At 46.4% G+C, this 16,724-nt stretch overlaps 3 protein-coding genes across 3 annotated transcripts; 2 read left to right on the top strand and 1 right to left on the bottom strand.

The window, feature by feature from the left end:
- The first annotated feature begins 11,011 nt into the window (after positions 1-11,011).
- Positions 11,012-12,400, top strand: LOC100285384 (metalloendoproteinase 1). The gene is given in 2 exon segments (NM_001158277.3): positions 11,012-11,516; positions 11,519-12,400. Coding segments are annotated over 2 exon segments (1,104 nt in total). The 5' UTR covers positions 11,012-11,132; the 3' UTR covers positions 12,239-12,400.
- Positions 12,401-13,654: 1,254 nt separating this feature from the next.
- Positions 13,655-14,569, top strand: LOC103627704 (uncharacterized). Its single transcript, NM_001355455.1, has one exon. It carries the CDS (start codon positions 13,784-13,786, stop codon positions 14,270-14,272), a length of 489 nt encoding a protein of 162 aa, NP_001342384.1. The 5' UTR covers positions 13,655-13,783; the 3' UTR covers positions 14,273-14,569.
- Positions 14,570-15,314: 745 nt separating this feature from the next.
- Positions 15,315-16,082, bottom strand: LOC100381289 (uncharacterized). Its single transcript, NM_001364698.1, has 2 exons — positions 15,903-16,082; positions 15,315-15,751 (listed from the first exon to the last, which is right to left on the bottom strand). The coding sequence occupies exons 1-2, from the start codon at positions 16,008-16,010 to the stop codon at positions 15,515-15,517; spliced, it is 345 nt and encodes a 114-aa protein (NP_001351627.1). The 5' UTR covers positions 16,011-16,082; the 3' UTR covers positions 15,315-15,514.
- Positions 16,083-16,724: the final 642 nt, after the last annotated feature.

The raw sequence follows: 16,724 nt of genomic DNA, 5'->3' as shown, positions 1-16,724 counted from the left end.
AAAGAACAGCGCAGTACCAACGTGGCTTTCGCGACTGCGATATGCACCTGTACACTGCACCCGACTGGAACCACACAGCCAGTAGCCAGTAGGCATCATGGAATGAAAATCACCGGACAATTTTATTTTTATTATTTCCCGAAAAGAAAAGGGAATCACAGGACTATATACACTGCCCCCACACAGTGTCACAAAGTCCATTCCGGCAACTGTTCCCAGGCTGCTTTCTCCGACCTCCTAGCTAGCGATGCTCGTCTCGTCGTACACACATTATTCCGCTGCGCTATCTTCTCCCAGTGAAGGAAACCGAGAGGGATTTGTCACAGGAGCGATCGCAAGCGATAACAACGATTCATGGTTTGGAAACACATGGTGGTTTCCAAGGTTATGACTTATTATTGTATATATATATTCTTTGGAAACACATGTCACATGCTGCATCAACAGCAACGCGAGTGGTGGACTCGCGTCTCGGGTGGGTGTTCGACGGATCGTTAGAGACCGACCAAATCAGCGAGGGAGCATGACGAGACAAGCAGATAGTTTAGCACGAGTACAGGACAAGCCAGCTTTGTCGTTGTAACGGTGATTACATCTACCTGTCTTGTAGGACAGGCTAGGCTAGAGTAAGGACGGATCCAATTGGAAGTCCCTATGCATTATTGTGTGGGCCGGGGCCGGGGCCGGGATCAAGCCGATAAGGTGATAAGTACCCTGTTCCCACCTTCTAGATGGTTGGCGCTCACGAGTAAATCTAGGTTTTCTCTAAAAGCAAAGACGGCTTTTTGCTTTCTCGTGTGCGTCTTCAGAGTTTCAGACGATGGCCGCTAAGCGAGCCGAAGCGTCCTGTCGACCGGATATGGCTTTTTTTCTCACTGTACACTGTAGGGCAGATGAGAGATTCCGGGCCGATAAAAGTCAGACCACTTGCTCGGTCAAAGCTTTGTCCTTAGCATTTGTAGGAGGCTAGAGAGCGACATATTCTGATCGCCATTTCGTGGGTGCGCGCGCTGCTCAACAACAGTCATGTGCCTTTTTTTTAATCTACTGTAGTCAGATCCAGCTGCAGCTGATGTGACACGGTCTCGGAGAGCCAGGCCTTAACGAAGGGGGCCCAACATAATATGATCCCAGGAGGCCCGGCAAATGTTGGGCCGGAAGAACTGTATGCCGGCGCCATTCCAATCTGGAAATTCGTTCTTTGTCCTGCAGACCCCAAGCCTGAAGTAGTTTCTCAATCAGCTCGAGCTGACAATCTAAGTTATTAAAACCTGAAGGGGTTTCAAGTCCTGCCCGCACTTCACGGGCTGCTTGGCTGTGACTCCAACGACACGTGCCACAGGTACGGAGCGACTGAACTCCCGGACCCGAGTTTTTTTATGCAATTCACCTTTGAGGTTTCAGCCTTCTCTCCCTTCCCACTTCTCCCATCTCTAGATCTCGGGTTCCCACTCCTCACTGCTGCGCCGCTTCCATCGCAGCCCAGATGCCACCGCCCCTCTCCCTATTCCGCATCCACTGGGTCTCGCCGCCGTAGCCGCCTACCCCGGCAGCGAAGTCCGTGGAGCCAATGACGGTGAGGCAGCCACATAGGTGTCGCGACCGTCGACGTCCTCCTCTACCCGGCTCGATCCCTTCCCCTTCCACCTTTGCCCGCCCAAGCCCGGTCGGAACCACTACTGAAGCTGGAGCGCAACCTCTGGATCCTCAGCCCTTGGATCTTGCTCTCACCACACCACCCCCGTGCCCCGACAATGGCGGCTCGCCAGCAGCACCGCCATAGCTTTCTACTGGTCCTGCTCCTGCTCTCCCTCCTGGCCACCACCGCGTAAGGCCACCTCATCTCTGGTGGCGGCCCATCTGTGCCGCTCATCTCAGTGATCTGCCTCTCGGGCTCCCGGTTGGCTACGGGTGCGGCGGCGACCAGGGAGAGGTGCGAGCAGTCCTATGGCTTCCTCCCCTGCACCGCCATCGTCTTCGAGAACCTCTTCCTCATGCTGGAGTATGCCTTCCTCATGTACAAGGTGACCACGTACCTATTGGTGGGGAGTGAGCTGCTACTCGGGTCATGGGGGTCGGCCTCGTCGGCGGACTCCTCCCCATCCTCAGCGCCCTCCCCGACGCTCTCCTCGTGGTCAGTTCCCTTTCCGTTCATTCGCCTCATTCTGTGCTTTGCTGTGATACATCGCTAGCCATTCGGTTGCCGGCTCCATGGTTTGAGTCCGTCTAGAGCTTGCTTCCTTCACACTTTTAGTGTAGAAAGGGTCGTCGAACTGCTTTTGCGATTGGCAGGGGCCGCAGGTCAAAAGCAATCGTAGTGGTGATGGTCTGATTGGAGTTGAAAACATGTTTTCACTTTCATTTCTTTAACGCTTTCCTGTCAATCGCTTAAACTGATTTCAGCAGTCAACAAATCATACTGAATCTTGCTTGTCCTGGTGGCTCATTTTTTTATTTCTTTTACTGTACACATGAATAACATTTTTACCTGTAATGAACGGTTCCTGTGTCTTTAGGCATAAACTTTATCACTTTCTATCAACACTACAGCAGTATCTCCACTTCCATTTATCTGATATATCGTGGCGCCGTTTTCAACATTCCCTTAAAAATCAGGTATAGCAGTTCAATCACTATCCTTGTAAAACTTCACCCTGAGAGGAATTAATATGCTTTGTTAGGCTTCTTTTCTTAATTTTTCTGTTCACTAAATACACTTATCACTTATGAATTGAACTATGGCCACTAATATTCTGTTATTGCTTAGGTGAGGGATATACTGGATCTGGAGTATGTGCATATATGTTATATTACTGATGCACTTGACATGTGAGTGAGACCTTAAAAAATTATTTTGTATTTTGTGATACTGGCCATGTACTTATGACTTATGTATACTATTTGTTCAAATGAAGGGGAACAACATCAATGTGCAAAACTTATTTATGCTTCATCTCTTTAGCGGTGTAATTCATTGCCATCAGCACAATATAAATAATAATAAAATTACCTGACTGTTAAATTTCGGCTTGGCATCTTTGCATTTGATTACATAAGTGAGTATATGGAGTATGAACCTATGTCTGCAATGACACTAATTGTGATTGGAGTCCTATTCATAGGCTTGATGTTTCTAGCAGTCTAATTTGCTTTGACATTGGATCGAAGTATAAACTTTTGATTATTCCTTTTTACGGAGCTCTAGATCGAACAAGCCCCTATCAAATCGGTATTAAACAAATAGTTTTGGTGAAGAAAAGGCATGATCTGAGCTATTTTCCTACCATGATGATGGAGCCATGAAAACGTTTTCATCTCCTTGACATGACAAATATTATAACAAAACTCGGGTACAAGCCTTTTTGCCTAATGTGTTGTAAGACGACTTCAATTCTGTAAAAAAACTGCTTCACAAGAGGATCCATACCTAGAGTCACATTTAGAAGGCATTGTCTTACCAAATTGTCCCTTAAATCAAAGTCATGAGGATAAAACCATGAATTCTATATTGGATCATAGGTCCCTAGATCGTAAATAGAAGTATAGAACCATGACTGCAAAAATCATAAACAAAACAAAGAAACTCATTGTTGTTGCTGCTACCGTCCAGCAGGTGGGTTCGACCACAGAATTAGAGATGTCTCATCTCTCGTCCAAAAGCAAAGATGTGAACAACGACATGTCATGATGGTCTGAATACCTAAGTGCTGAAGAACCAATTCCTTCGGCATTGGCAACCTAGAGGAACACAGGTGCTGTTGTGCCGCAAGGCCCCTTTGCCGGTAGCCACAAACATCTTTAGATGGAGCCAGTGGTTCAGCTGTCAAAGGTTACAAAAGGCTTGCTGGCCAAAATGTACCTGCTGAACAACATCCTGGACTATCTAGATCCAAACACACACATTCTCAGATGCATTTTGGAAAGCCGATGTCTTTCCAAATTTCCTAAAAAATTGCATCACGGTGTCAAAAAAAATTTCCAGAACATCCTAACAAGCTGCAGCCGGAAAGGGTAAAGGATTCAGTTTTCTTTTGCTGTTCACATCTCTTTGTGGTTAATTCCTAGAGTTTATTTGGTTTAACACAGTGGTGAGTCATTTACTCTAATGCTCTGTAGGTAGATAAGTTTGGTCTTGATGCTTTAAACGAGAATGTTGAAGGTTAAATGCATAATCCTGAGCAGTGAATCCTGGTATGTGCTAACTGCTAAGCATATAAAGAAATCAAAACCTTTAGGGAAAACCCCCCTCTTTCTTTTAATAAAAATCGTGTTGCAATCCAAAACAATGTGTGGTATCACCCAAATCTTTCCAAATTGTGGAAAATGGATTGCATCAATTAATCTATGTATTTTACTATATTGTGTTCTCACTAAGCAAGCATATTTGTTGAACTTATATTATGTAGTACCTCACCTACTCTAATTATGTGGTGATTTGTTGCACTTGCAGCTCAATTAAGAGGGTTACTGATTTCTAGGGCTACACTTATGTTTCGTTAACTGCAAAAAAAGTTGTTGATTTCATAAGCAACATCAGAAAGAATCATGTTGTCATTATTTTAAGTTTAGATTCTAGAAAGAGGAGGGTAATTGATGCATCCAGGTAACTGAAATGTCTAGCTTCAGCAATCTCACTGTTGCTTGAATGTTTAGGCGCTTTTACAATTTCTCGCCTGCATCAATTAATCTATGAGCCTTATCTTTACGTTTCACCAGAAGCTGGTAAAAAGAATGCTGCCCTGTTTGGTGTTGTCAACACTACATGTCGTGTTGAATTTGTTTAGTACTCGAGACAAGTCTATCGTTTTTATTTGTTAAAGCCTATTGGTATATAATCATTGTGACTTTGTCTAATTTTGGTGCCGCATTAAAATATTTATCTTATATGGTGTAACATATGGTTTAATTTATTCCTCTACGTGCATGAGGTGTCGAGCGCCCGATAGGGCGCTTCCTTTTCTAGTATTATTAATTCGCCAACTAGCGAGTTCTGACGAACGATTGCCAGACATTCTCGGGATTCTCCAACTGCTCAGAGGCGCTGAGAGTCTGAGACAGACACGAGTCAGTTGCTTGATCATTCCGCTAACCGCTATAACAGGATATGTGTAGCTCGCGTCGAAAAATCGCGACACACTGGAAAGTGGAAACTGTTCAAAAGGGGAAAAATCGCAGACATCGGAATTCAAAAAAAAAATGTCGTTTGCACCAAAAAAAGGTACAAAAGAGTTAATTCTTTTCTCATGCGTCCATGGTCCTCCAGTCCATAGGGCTCAACAGGCGGTGCTAGTTGTGCACTTCTTTCGTGGAACATTCCTTTCGTGGTTAACTAGGACCCAAATAGATAATGTTCGTATTGTCTGATTGGCAAGTTGCTGACTAGACCGTCAGAATTCGCAGACGTATATTCTCTCGCCTCTTGCTCCTATTCCTTTTGGACATTCGGTTGCAGTTGGAACAAAGGACGTCCTTGTACGGTCAAACTCGCATCACGCTACTTACTAAGGGGGTGTTTGGGAACAAAGTTTTTCTGCAGTTTTGGAAGAATACTGCAGTATTTTCAAATACTGCAGTATTATATACATAATGGTGTTTGGCAAGCTGGGTAAAATCTCTGTTTTCAAAACTGAAGTATTGCAAATACTATAGTTGTTTTAAGGCATTCTAAACTTAGCTCTGGACCTCAGTTTTCAAAACTGCGGTATTATAAACTACGGTATTGTCATAACTAAAGTATAGTATAGTATTTCAAAAACTGTGGTTTTCAAAAACTTTGTTCCCAAACAGGGCCTAAAATGTTACGCGGGCATCGGGCTTGTGTGGCTCCTTGAGTTGCCTACGACTAGGAGTGAAAGCGGTCGATAAACGTTAATACTATTTCTGTTTTTTATATTTTTACTCGAAAACAATAACTTGGAAACGAAAACGACATCAATATTTTAAAAACATTGAAACTAAAAGTTCGATACAGAAAACACATTGATTACCGTCAGAATTGAAAATACATCGATAAAACTCGAACATGTACCCTTAATTGACTTAAAAAAATTAGGCAAGTCCTACATCCAATATGTAAATATTCACAAATTCATGAAGGATTAAATCATATTTCACAAAGCATTAAAGCAACATCTCACAAATACAAGTGACAAACACTATGCACACATACATATAGTTAGAAAGACAACATAATTGATATTATCTTTATCCTTCTCACGCTCTCGTGCAAATTATGAATATATGTATTAAGAGTAATAATCAGAACGAACTATAAATAAGGTACGTAAAAGTTTCAAACAACTCTAAATTATATACCATTAGATAGATCTTGATTTTAGAAAAGTGATAAAATTAGTTTCATATTTTTCTAAGTTAAGATCAATATATTGTAACTTTACAAAGATTAATTCAAATGTAATATTATTATAAAAAATATCGAATTTGTTACCAACAGTAAAATATCGAATGAATACGATAATTTTTGGAAAATGATCGAAAGAGACTCAAACCGTTTTCGTTTTCGATTTTTTCTACCGATTTTGTTTCTATATTTTCAGTATTTGTTCCTGTTTCCGTTTAGCCCTGAATTTCAGTAAATTTTCAAGAATGATCCGAAAATTTCTATTTGTTGCTTCACTCCTATTTCGAACATAGGTCCGACAAGTAAATTTGTGTGTGCGTATTGGAATTGGGACAGTGTGTGCTGTGGGCGCAAGATTTATTGTGGTTCGGACAGAACGTTCCTACATCCAGTCTTTGGTGGCCTGCGCTACGGCACCTTTGCTGATCAATGCTTATAGTAAGGGTTACAAGTGGATGAGAGAGAGGAGAGGTTCCTCAGTCTCTTGTGCGGAGGTGGTGGAGCTAAGGGTAAGTCTTGGCTTAGCGGCGGGCTCCAGTCTCAATGTCCTTGCTCCCTTTGTTGGCTCGTCGTCTCTCCGACCACGCGTTTGGGTGTCCATGTTCGTTCCCTTATGGACCGACCTCCTTTTATAGGGCAAGGAGATGGTCGACTACCGATGACTTCCTAAAAAAGGAGTCACGGGGCGATGGTAAGACCGAGTGTTCTATCCTGGTGAAGCTACATGCGTCATTGATCCTTGAGGTCACCTGATTGTCTCATATTCTTTATGGCGAATGGGGCGGACATCGTGGGGCCCAAGCGCCATCATTCGAGCTATGTCGACCTCTAGCCTTTGTAGCATGTCCTTCGATGTGACTTCTCTTGTTGTGCCTTGCACGCGGTGTGCGCATTCAGATCTAGTACCGATAGGCCATGAGCGAGCCGCAGGGCGGGGGGAGAGCGCGGGCTATAAATGCGCCGTGACCGAGGAGTTCGTAGGTTATGAGTGCGCTGCAGCACATGGGGCTCGCTCGTAGGCCATGAGTGGTAGGCAGACCGACATCTCTACTGTGACTCAATGTCGAGCGCGCGGTGTGCGCATTCAGATCTAGTACCGATAGGCCATGAGCGAGCCGCAGGGCGGGGGGAGAGCGCGGGCTATAAATGCGCCGTGACCGAGGAGTTCGTAGGTTATGAGTGCGCTGCAGCACATGGGGCTCGCTCGTAGACCATAAGTGGTAGGCAGACCGACATCTCTACTGTGACTCAATGTCGAGCGCAGTTAATATGTTCACGCCCGACCTCTGGCCTACCGCGGGGTTCGTCCGAAGACAGAAACTTGGAGGACATACGGTCTCTTTCTTCTCCCGTTGACCAATAGATCTTAGTTGCCAGATGTTTTTTCCTAGCACTTTGGCTGAGCGATGGTCCTAGAGACCGAGGATCTTAAGCCGACACCTACGGACCTACCTACGACCCTTCTCCGTTGGAGCTACCACCGGCTTCGCCACCATCCTTCGAGTTGAAAAGTCGCAGACATTGGGACTCAGGAAATGTCGTTTGTGCATAGATCAAGTACGGGAGAGTCATTATTCTTCCTCATGCGTCCATACTCCATAGTATTCAGCTGAATCAGACAGTTGGAGGTGCTTGTAACCGCATTTCTTTTCGGAGGTCGAAGGACTGCTTTTGCTAAACATGTCATACCTCCCTCCCCTTGTAAGTACCACAGAAAGATCTGCTTTCCCACATGCATAACTTTCTTCAATTGTTTGCTCTGTCAAGTGGCGCAAAAACTATAGATATAAGTTGTTGATTCAGACTTTCAGAATTTAGAGGGAATTTAGAGGCGTGTCTTGTTCAGCCTTATTGGATCTCATCCGTCTCCATCTCTCTCGTCCTCTTAAACTGTCTCTAGCAATATCCTTTATATTTCATCCACTGAAGAAATGTTTTCTGTTATTTACAGAACACTTTAAAAAATTATACTCTCTGTAACTTTACTATTTCAGCAGCGTTCTCTAAACTTTGTTCTCTATATCTCATTCGCTTTAATTTTCAAAAAAATTCAAACACGTATACTTTTCACAAAATATATGAGTCATTTGTAGATTGCAAATTATTTTTATATTCTTATTAATAAATATGTTTTGCAATGAAACTTCACATTGTGGGAAATAGGATTTCTTTTATAAACCTATTTTTTATGTCCGTGTGGGCTTCCAAAAGTTAAAAGTATTCACGTGAATTTCTTCGTCTGCTCTACCGCATCCCAGTTTCTTTTGTGCCGTCGCATCCTAGCTCCTCTGCCTCGTCGCATTCCAGCTCGTCGGTGTTGGTGCTCTTTCCCTGTCGAGGTTCTCCACGCGCGTCGTAGCCGGGCTTCATCGTGGCGTCCTAGCGAAGGGCCTCCGCGCAGGTGCTCCTCCTCTCCGGCAGAGGCCGGGCTTCACCGCACCGCCACAGCCCAGGGCCTCCACGCCGCCGGCCTCGGTGCTGGCGCTCGTCCTCCCGGCAGAGCTCCTTCGCTCCACAGGCTTAGCATATGGTACGAGGGAGGCCCGGTATAATACAGCGGAGGCTCTAGCGTCCGTTGTTGGACTAGCAGATGCATACATTCGCTATACTTAGGGTAGACGACGTTTTACAGTCTATTGCTATGATAGTTTTATAAGGTATAACTATTTTGGTTGTGGACAGTGGTGATACTAAGCTCTAAATTTTACAATATATAAATTTAAGTATCAGAACAAATTAGGATTATGTTTTATTTCTACCTATTTTTGAATTAAAATTAATTAAAAGCTCAAATAAATTATAAAAAATATTTGGATCATGATCTATTGTACCACTAGTTGTCGCGCTCTTGGACACCACAAAACATAAAATAAATAGGAAAGAGAACCAATACACGAATTACCTCCTCATTTTGTCATCTATATATATCTAACGAGACCTCATTTCTGCGTGAAATTTAAGAGACGTCCGTAGCCGCTATCAGCACACACCACCAATCTTAATCTCAAATTAAATTTTTAAAAAGTTTTTATACTTAGAATTTATTTTGTTTTCAAATTAAATTGAATTAAGCATGTAGATTTAATTTTAAGAATATTATAGTATGTTGGTGCTAATACTATTTGAAAAGGTTTTGTTCTATCCTTATTATGGCCGAAATTAATTTAGAATGCATAATTATAGTATGCCCGATGGTGGGATGTCGATGGTTCCACGACCCCGTATAGTGCATAATAACAGTTCCAACAACTACTTGGCCCTTCAAACCTTATAAATAGAGTTTATGCAGGTTCGGGATCAACATTTTGGCTTCCCCACTTGGTATACACCCTATTAGACCTAAGAAAACATCAACCACTCATATCTAGTGACATAAAATAAGATTGGAAGTGATTTCTAATGATTCTCATAGAGTTTTTTATCTAGTAGCACTACTAATCATATTGAGTTGTAGGGTTCTTTTTACTCTTGGTGGCTATCTCCACTAGACTGTTTGGAGGCAATAATGAGGGATCGTTGTGCAGCTTTGGAGGTTATTGCTGACTTCGGTCATCATACTGTAAGGAGATCTTATGGTTATCCATGCGGGAGATCCACAATGACCAACAATGATGATATTGCGGCTTGTTACATTGGAGTGTCTTGTTAGAGTGATTACTATGGCGTCCTATGGGTTTGGCTTGTTACGCCAAATAAGCACATGAATCTTCTAGTTTGGGATCACTACAATGAGTATGTAGGTTGGTAGCAAGCAACCAAACCACGTCGTCTGTCCATATGGTTTGCACTCCAAGCTATCCTTGCTAATACATATACTTATTGCAAGATCATTAATTATCATATATCTATTTTTTAGCACATATATAGCTTGTTATATACTTATATATTATTCACAGTCTACTGGTTTGGTTAGGGAAATAGCCTTGATTAAACATAACACAAGTAATTATTTCCACATATCAAATATATTGGCCCCATTTGTAACTATTAGGTTTATAAGAAAAAAATTATAGCCTATTCAACCTACTTCTATCCATCTAGATCTTTTTGATTAGTAATGAAACGATTTAACATTATAGGATAGGAGTTTACACATACCTAATAAGGCCTAGTTTATCTCTACACAGAAGTGGAGAATAGACTGCCACGGCGCCACTGTTACCTCTATCGGCACCAACCATCGGATTTTGATCTCCTACAACGATTTTCCCTCAAACCATAAGACACATATCTAAAATTTATAAGGTATAGTTGTTAGAGTTACATGTTAAGATCATATAACATTAACAGCGATTAAAATAAATGTTACCCGGCGCCGGCCTTGGCAGCCTACGACCGTTTTCTGTTCTTGAACACCAATCGAGCCGCACGCCGGAAACCAACGAAGCAGAAGCTTCTCTGGCCGGTGAGTAGTGTACAAAAGCAAAACGCATTTTTTTTCTATTCTAAAACCCTCTCAGTCTCACTTCACGCCGATCGCAGCCGTGGTACGACAGCAACTCGCAACAGACACAAGGCCACATCCTCTCTTGCCGCCCTTGAGTCTTGACCAAAGGAGCTCACTGAACCACACGCACAGAGCTGCGACGTCTCGACTCGAAAGAAAGGGCTCTGTTCCCGTTAGCCACCCGGACCCGGCTCCGCGTACCTGCCGGCCGGCTGACCACGCTGCCCGTGAGCTATCGGGTAGCGAGCCTTAAAGCTTACGTGACAGCTCGGTTTGCTGTGTGTTCTCTGCGCGGTCGGCCCGGCGAACTTCCTCTGGTTCCTGATGATGGATGTATCGCAAGTTGCCGCAGCCGTGGCGCTGATGGCGTTCGCGGTCGCGTTTCCGGCGTCGGCCTTCCCGTCCGGCTTCCCGCCTGGGACGCCACCAGCGTTCCCGAATCCGTGGGCGGCGTTCCAGAACCTGTCTGGCTGTCACATGGGGGAGGAGCGGCAGGGCTTGGCCGGGCTCAAGGACTACCTCAGCCACTTCGGCTACCTCCCGCCGCCGCCGCCGTCGTCCCCCTTCAGCGACGCGTTCGACCAGAACCTGGAGGCGGCCATCGCGACGTACCAGCGCAACTTCGGGCTCAACGCCACCGGCGCGCTGGACCCGTCCACCGTCTCGCAGATGGTCGCGCCTCGCTGCGGCGTGGCCGACGTCATCAACGGTCCACCATGGCGAGGAGCTCCTCCGCCGACGCCCACGGCAGGCACCTGTACGCCTACTTCCCCGGGGGGCCGACGTGGCCGCCGTTCAGGCGGGACCTCAAGTACGCGATCACCGCGACCTCGGCGGCCGCGTCCATCGACCGGTCCACGTTGAGCGACGTCTTCGCGCGCGCCTTCTCCCGGTGGGCCGCCGCCACCAACCTGCGGTTCGCGGAGACCGCGTCGGAGTCCGACGCCGACATCACCATCGGCTTCTACTCGGGCTCGCACGGCGACGGCGAGCCGTTCGACGGGCCCCTGGGCACCCTCGCGCACGCCTTCTCGCCCACGGACGGCCGGTTCCACCTGGACGCCGCGGAGGCGTGGGTGGCCGGCAGCGACGTGTCACGCTCGTCGGCGACCGGGGCGGTGGACCTAGAGTCCGTGGCGGTGCACGAGATCGGCCACCTACTGGGGCTCGGCCACTCCTCGGTGCCGGACGCCATCATGTACCCGACGATCCGGACGGGGACGAGGAAGGTGGAGCTGGAGGCCGACGACGTCCAGGGGATACAGAGCCTGTACGGGAGCAACCCCAATTTCAAGGGCGCGACCCCGACTTCGCCGGCGACGAGCAGCCGCGAGATGGACAGTAGCGCCGGCGCCGGATGCCGACCAGATAGAGTCTTCGTCGGAGTAGTTGCGGTTGCGGCAGTTGGCCTGCTCCTCCTAGTCCTCTAGTGCCGTAGACCTCTAGTGTTCGCCATTTTTTTTTTTTTTTTGGCCACGTCCTTCCTTGTATCGATTTGTTGCTCGATTAGCTGATTCTTGGATATATTCTTGTGTACATAATATGGTTATCACTATTACAGAATAATATAATATCTGATACCAATATTCCTGTAAATGCTAAACTGTTTAGCTATTATTCGAGTTAAACGGACCAACAGGCTACACTGTCAATTAAATAGACTAAACAGACAATTAAACAGAAACGGCATACTATCTTATAACGTTTGTAGGTGTTTAAACGGGCCCGTTTACACAAACAGAGTTTAGATCATAGAAGAAGGGTATCACAAGCCGTGGGCACGTGGAGCGGCGAGTAGAGTACAGCCCGGAGATCGTATGGCGTCGTCTGCACCGTTTCGGTCCAAGTGTCGTCGGAAGCTTCTAATCCTCCGTCAGCTCAGCTCGTCCGTATCCCATTTCGTCCATGAACGGATTATTCAGAGTCGATGACTTGTAGAGCAATTCACGAACACGCTATGGACCAAGGCCCGGTTTCAATCTCACTAAATAAACTTTAGCAGCTTTTTTAGCTACTTTTAACCATTTGATGATCTAAACATGAGAGTTAATAATGGTGTGATAAAATTTGGCACCTATTATCTCATAATCTGCTCAAGAGGTGTTAAAAGGAGCTAAACATAGACCAGGGAACCTCATTTGCACTCATACCCTTCAACCTCATTCTCTCTCCGCATTAGGGACATATGTGTCTTTTAATTTCAATGTGCTAAACTTTATTAAAGTAGTTTAAACACTCCAAGAAGCTAAACTTTAGCACTTTAATTTATATGGCTAAAGTTTAGCATGAAGTTAAAGTTTATTCCGTGAAATTAAAACAGGATCTAATTATAAGCGCTGGCGAAAGAGGAAACCACCGTCTAGATATTTTATTCACGGAACAAAAACCATCGCTGTGCATTATCTCCACGTAAGCTCCGACGTAATTTGTCGTGGAACCACTAAGCGCGTCCGTTGCTTTTGACGATGCTTGGTTCACCAACCCGGCCGCTAAAAGTACACGTACGATTGCTCGTGTCGGAACTCGCAGCAGGCAGAGGAATCAAGCAAGCCACTCTTTAACAGGTCAAACCATACTTGGCCGAAAAAGAGGTGATACTAATAATCAGATCAGGCGACCTGTTCCGGCATGCAATTTCTTCACTTCTGGAAACCATCCTGTCTGTCAGGCACAGCACAACACAACACAATCCCGCCGGTCGCCGTTTTCCACCCCGACCGCGTCTGAGCAAGGCAGCTGCCGACATGTGGACCAATCCTGCCACCGGACCCACCAGTAAGGCATCACCAGGCCAGAAGCCAGAAGCCAGAGGCTCCCCGCCCCTGAACCTGAAGGCTGGTTGGTCAGAAGTCAAAACTGGCGCGCAGCTGCTCCCGAAGACGAACGGGCCAACCAACCACCGCGTTCCGGACACATCCGGACACGCGACTCCTCCTCCGCCCTTTTCAATTCCACATGCATAGCGCCTCGCGCGCATGGGCGGTGATGCTCCTGGGGTCCTGGTCATCGATGCGTTCGTCGGCACAGGTAACCGAGCTCCTCCTATAAAAGCCACATTCTCCTGGCATCCCACGCCTCCCTTGCCTCGACCGCAAGAAAGCATCGCACGGTCTCTTGCATCCTTTCCTCGAGGGGATCGTCGTCCTTGTTGCGTATTGTTGGTGTTTCCGGTTCAGCGGATCGGGACCATGCAGCGCAGCAACTCGTTCGGCACGTCGTGGGCGGACCAGTGGGACTACGGCGGCGACCCGAGCCCCCGCGCGCGCGGCCGGCAGGACGGCGGCGCCGGCGGCAAGAAGCAGCAGGGCGGGGTGGAGAAGACCAAGGCGGCCGCGGCCACGGGGCTCAGGAAGGTCAAGGAGGGCACGGCCACCGGGTTCCAGTGGATCAAGGACAAGTGCCAGAAGAAGGGCGGCAAGAAGCAGCAGGGCGCCCATGACGGCTCCGGGATCGCCGGCTACTAGTTAGCTAGGCTCAGCTTCCACGTACGGAAGCTAGCCTACTTTGGCTGTAAATTGTATTTTCAGATTTCTCTTCGTTTGTTCGTCCGGTCCATGTGTGTATACTGTTGGATGTAGTGTCGCCTCCTTCGTGTAGGTTAATGTTTGGATTTCTGCTATTGATGATGGGTTATTGTTTCCAAATCTCGTGCTTTTGCTTTGCCGCACAAGTTTCTTTGACACCCAGCAGGTGACCAAGGATTCAGTTGTCGCGAACTGGCAGGCATCAGTACAAATTGCGCAGCAATGAAATACATAAGATTATAGTGAATAGTCGCGAAGATAGTTGATTGGTAACTATAGTTTGCACGCAACCTGCAAAACCAGTGAGAGCAAAATCACTTGATGCTCTCCTCCAAAGATGGACAAATGTACATATATACCCCCTTCGTTTTATTTTAGTTGTCGCTAGATAGTGTAAAATTGAAATATCCAGCGACAACTAAAAATAGTATAAACTAGTTTGAGGAGACGGCAAAAGTGAACTATATATGTAGCCATTCTAATACAAAGACGGCAAGATAGCGAAAACATGACTTGACAGAAAAGCCAAAAAAAAAAGAGGTCTTGATGTAATATTTGGAAGGTACAAACTTCTATTCATTCATAGCAATGCTAGTGGAGATCAGCTTGGCATTTCAAACCTGAACACCATCTTATCATCCTCAGCCGTTAACTGCTAGCAATGTAGATTTTACAATGCAGAAGTGCGGAATCATTTGAGCACTTCATATATGAGAGAAAAGATTAGCGAAGTAGACAGCATTTGCACACTGACTAAACGTCCAGGAGGTACTTATGTGAGCACTGAGTGACTAAACGTCCAGGAGGTACTTATGTTACACATTGGATGTCCGACATGAATATGAACATTTCCATCTGCACTGATTACACTATTTTTGTCATCCGTTGCACGGCACACAGGACGACTCCCAACAGAATCGCTTCATACTCATATATACATACCCAGGTCGCTTCACCGATCCAAAGTGACAACAGGGAACACTTCTTCACAAGGCAAAACTTTTTATTCAGTGAGAGATGGCATGTAAGTATTGAAGCACAAAAGGCAACTTCTTATTTATTCTACAGGACATCGACACGTCTGGATGCAAAGAGTAAACTTGTACAAACTACAAGGCCTATCGAGTATGTATAGTAATCCAAGCCATGACTTGCATACGCAGCCAAGAGAACACAAGCCACTTATTTCTTCTGATGATGGTACTTCCCCTCCTCCACCCTCCTTTTGAACTTCTCCTTCTCGTCGTCCGACTCCCCGACCACCGCTTCCTTCGTCTCGTGCAGCGTCTCCTTCGCGCCCTCCGCGACGTCGTCGGTCTTCTCCTTGGCCACCCTCAGGAACTCCTCGGCTGTCGACCTTGCCTTATCCCCGATCTCACCTAGCGTGGTGTCGTCATCGTGTTTCTCGGCTGAATAGTACTGTCGATTTCACAGGGAAACAGAAGATTGTTAACACAGATCAGGAGTGGCAAAAACATCTGTACATCACGATTCTCCCTGTGCTTGCTTATAATAAAATTCAAAGAACATAGGAAAGTAGCAGCAGCGACTGACAGATTGGTGAACTCACCCTATGGTCGGGAAGAACGTTGTTGCAAAGTACAGGCAGGGCAGGGATTCTGCCAACCAAAGTCCGGGAAGGGCAACCGGACTGGCCATGAGCAAGCAGCCTCTTCATCTCGCCTGCGAAGCCCCAGTGCTCGAGCTGGAACTGGAAGCAATCCGATAGATAGGGACGGCCGTTTGTTCTGATCGGGAGCCCGCCGCTGTCTGCTTATAGGAAGCCGGGACGCGTAAAGGCAGGGACCCGGCCCGGCCGATCCCCTCCCTGGACGTGGCGTCGGAGCGCCTGGCCACGTAGCCGTGGACGCATGCGAGGCAGCTCCAGGCGGCCGCCGCCTGTTGTGATTCTTGTGCCTGTGCCTACCGGCGCTACCGCATGGTGGGATGTGTACGGCTACGGTTTGTTTTTGCACGAGCGACGAGAACTCCAAGAGGTGGCGGAGACGTGGAGTCCGGACTCCGGAACTTGGCACGTGCCGCCGCCGCCGTCGGACGGACGTCAGGTCACGGCCTCACGGGTTGCAGTTCACCGCCGGGCCATAACTGCTTCTTGCGATGGACCCCGAATATACGTGCGTTCGTTTGGCCAAATGACAATTTTAAGACACTCTTTCCTTTCATAGGAATTTTAATAAATAAATATTATTCAATGTTTCTTTATTTGGTTATTTAAATATGTTTATCTTTTACTCCCTCCGTCCCAGGATATAAGGCGTAACCACTTTTTGTTCTTGTCCCACGATATAAGGTGTGCTTTCTCTATGCATACGTACATCGATGCAATGGTATAGACACAATTAAATACATTTCTTGGTCTTTGAACTAGAGG

Source organism: Zea mays, chromosome 5 (genome assembly GCF_902167145.1).
Source record: "Zea mays cultivar B73 chromosome 5, Zm-B73-REFERENCE-NAM-5.0, whole genome shotgun sequence".
NCBI classification, from domain to species: Eukaryota; Viridiplantae; Streptophyta; class Magnoliopsida; order Poales; family Poaceae; genus Zea; species Zea mays.
Note: the sequence above shows the minus strand (reverse complement) of the source record. Positions and strands in the feature narration are given on the sequence as shown.

What these genes read in the sequence shown, in the direction of transcription:
- LOC103627704 (NM_001355455.1), top strand. Translation starts at nt 13,784, where the DNA reads ATGGGCGGTGATGCTCCTGGGGTCCTGGTCATCGATGCGTTCGTCGGC.
- LOC100381289 (NM_001364698.1), bottom strand. Translation starts at nt 16,010, where the DNA reads ATGAAGAGGCTGCTTGCTCATGGCCAGTCCGGTTGCCCTTCCCGGACT. An exon ending in ACGTTCTTCCCGACCATAGG is followed by an intron (nt 15,752 to 15,902) that starts GTGAGTTCACCA and finishes TGAAATCGACAG; the next exon opens with TACTATTCAGCCGAGAAACA.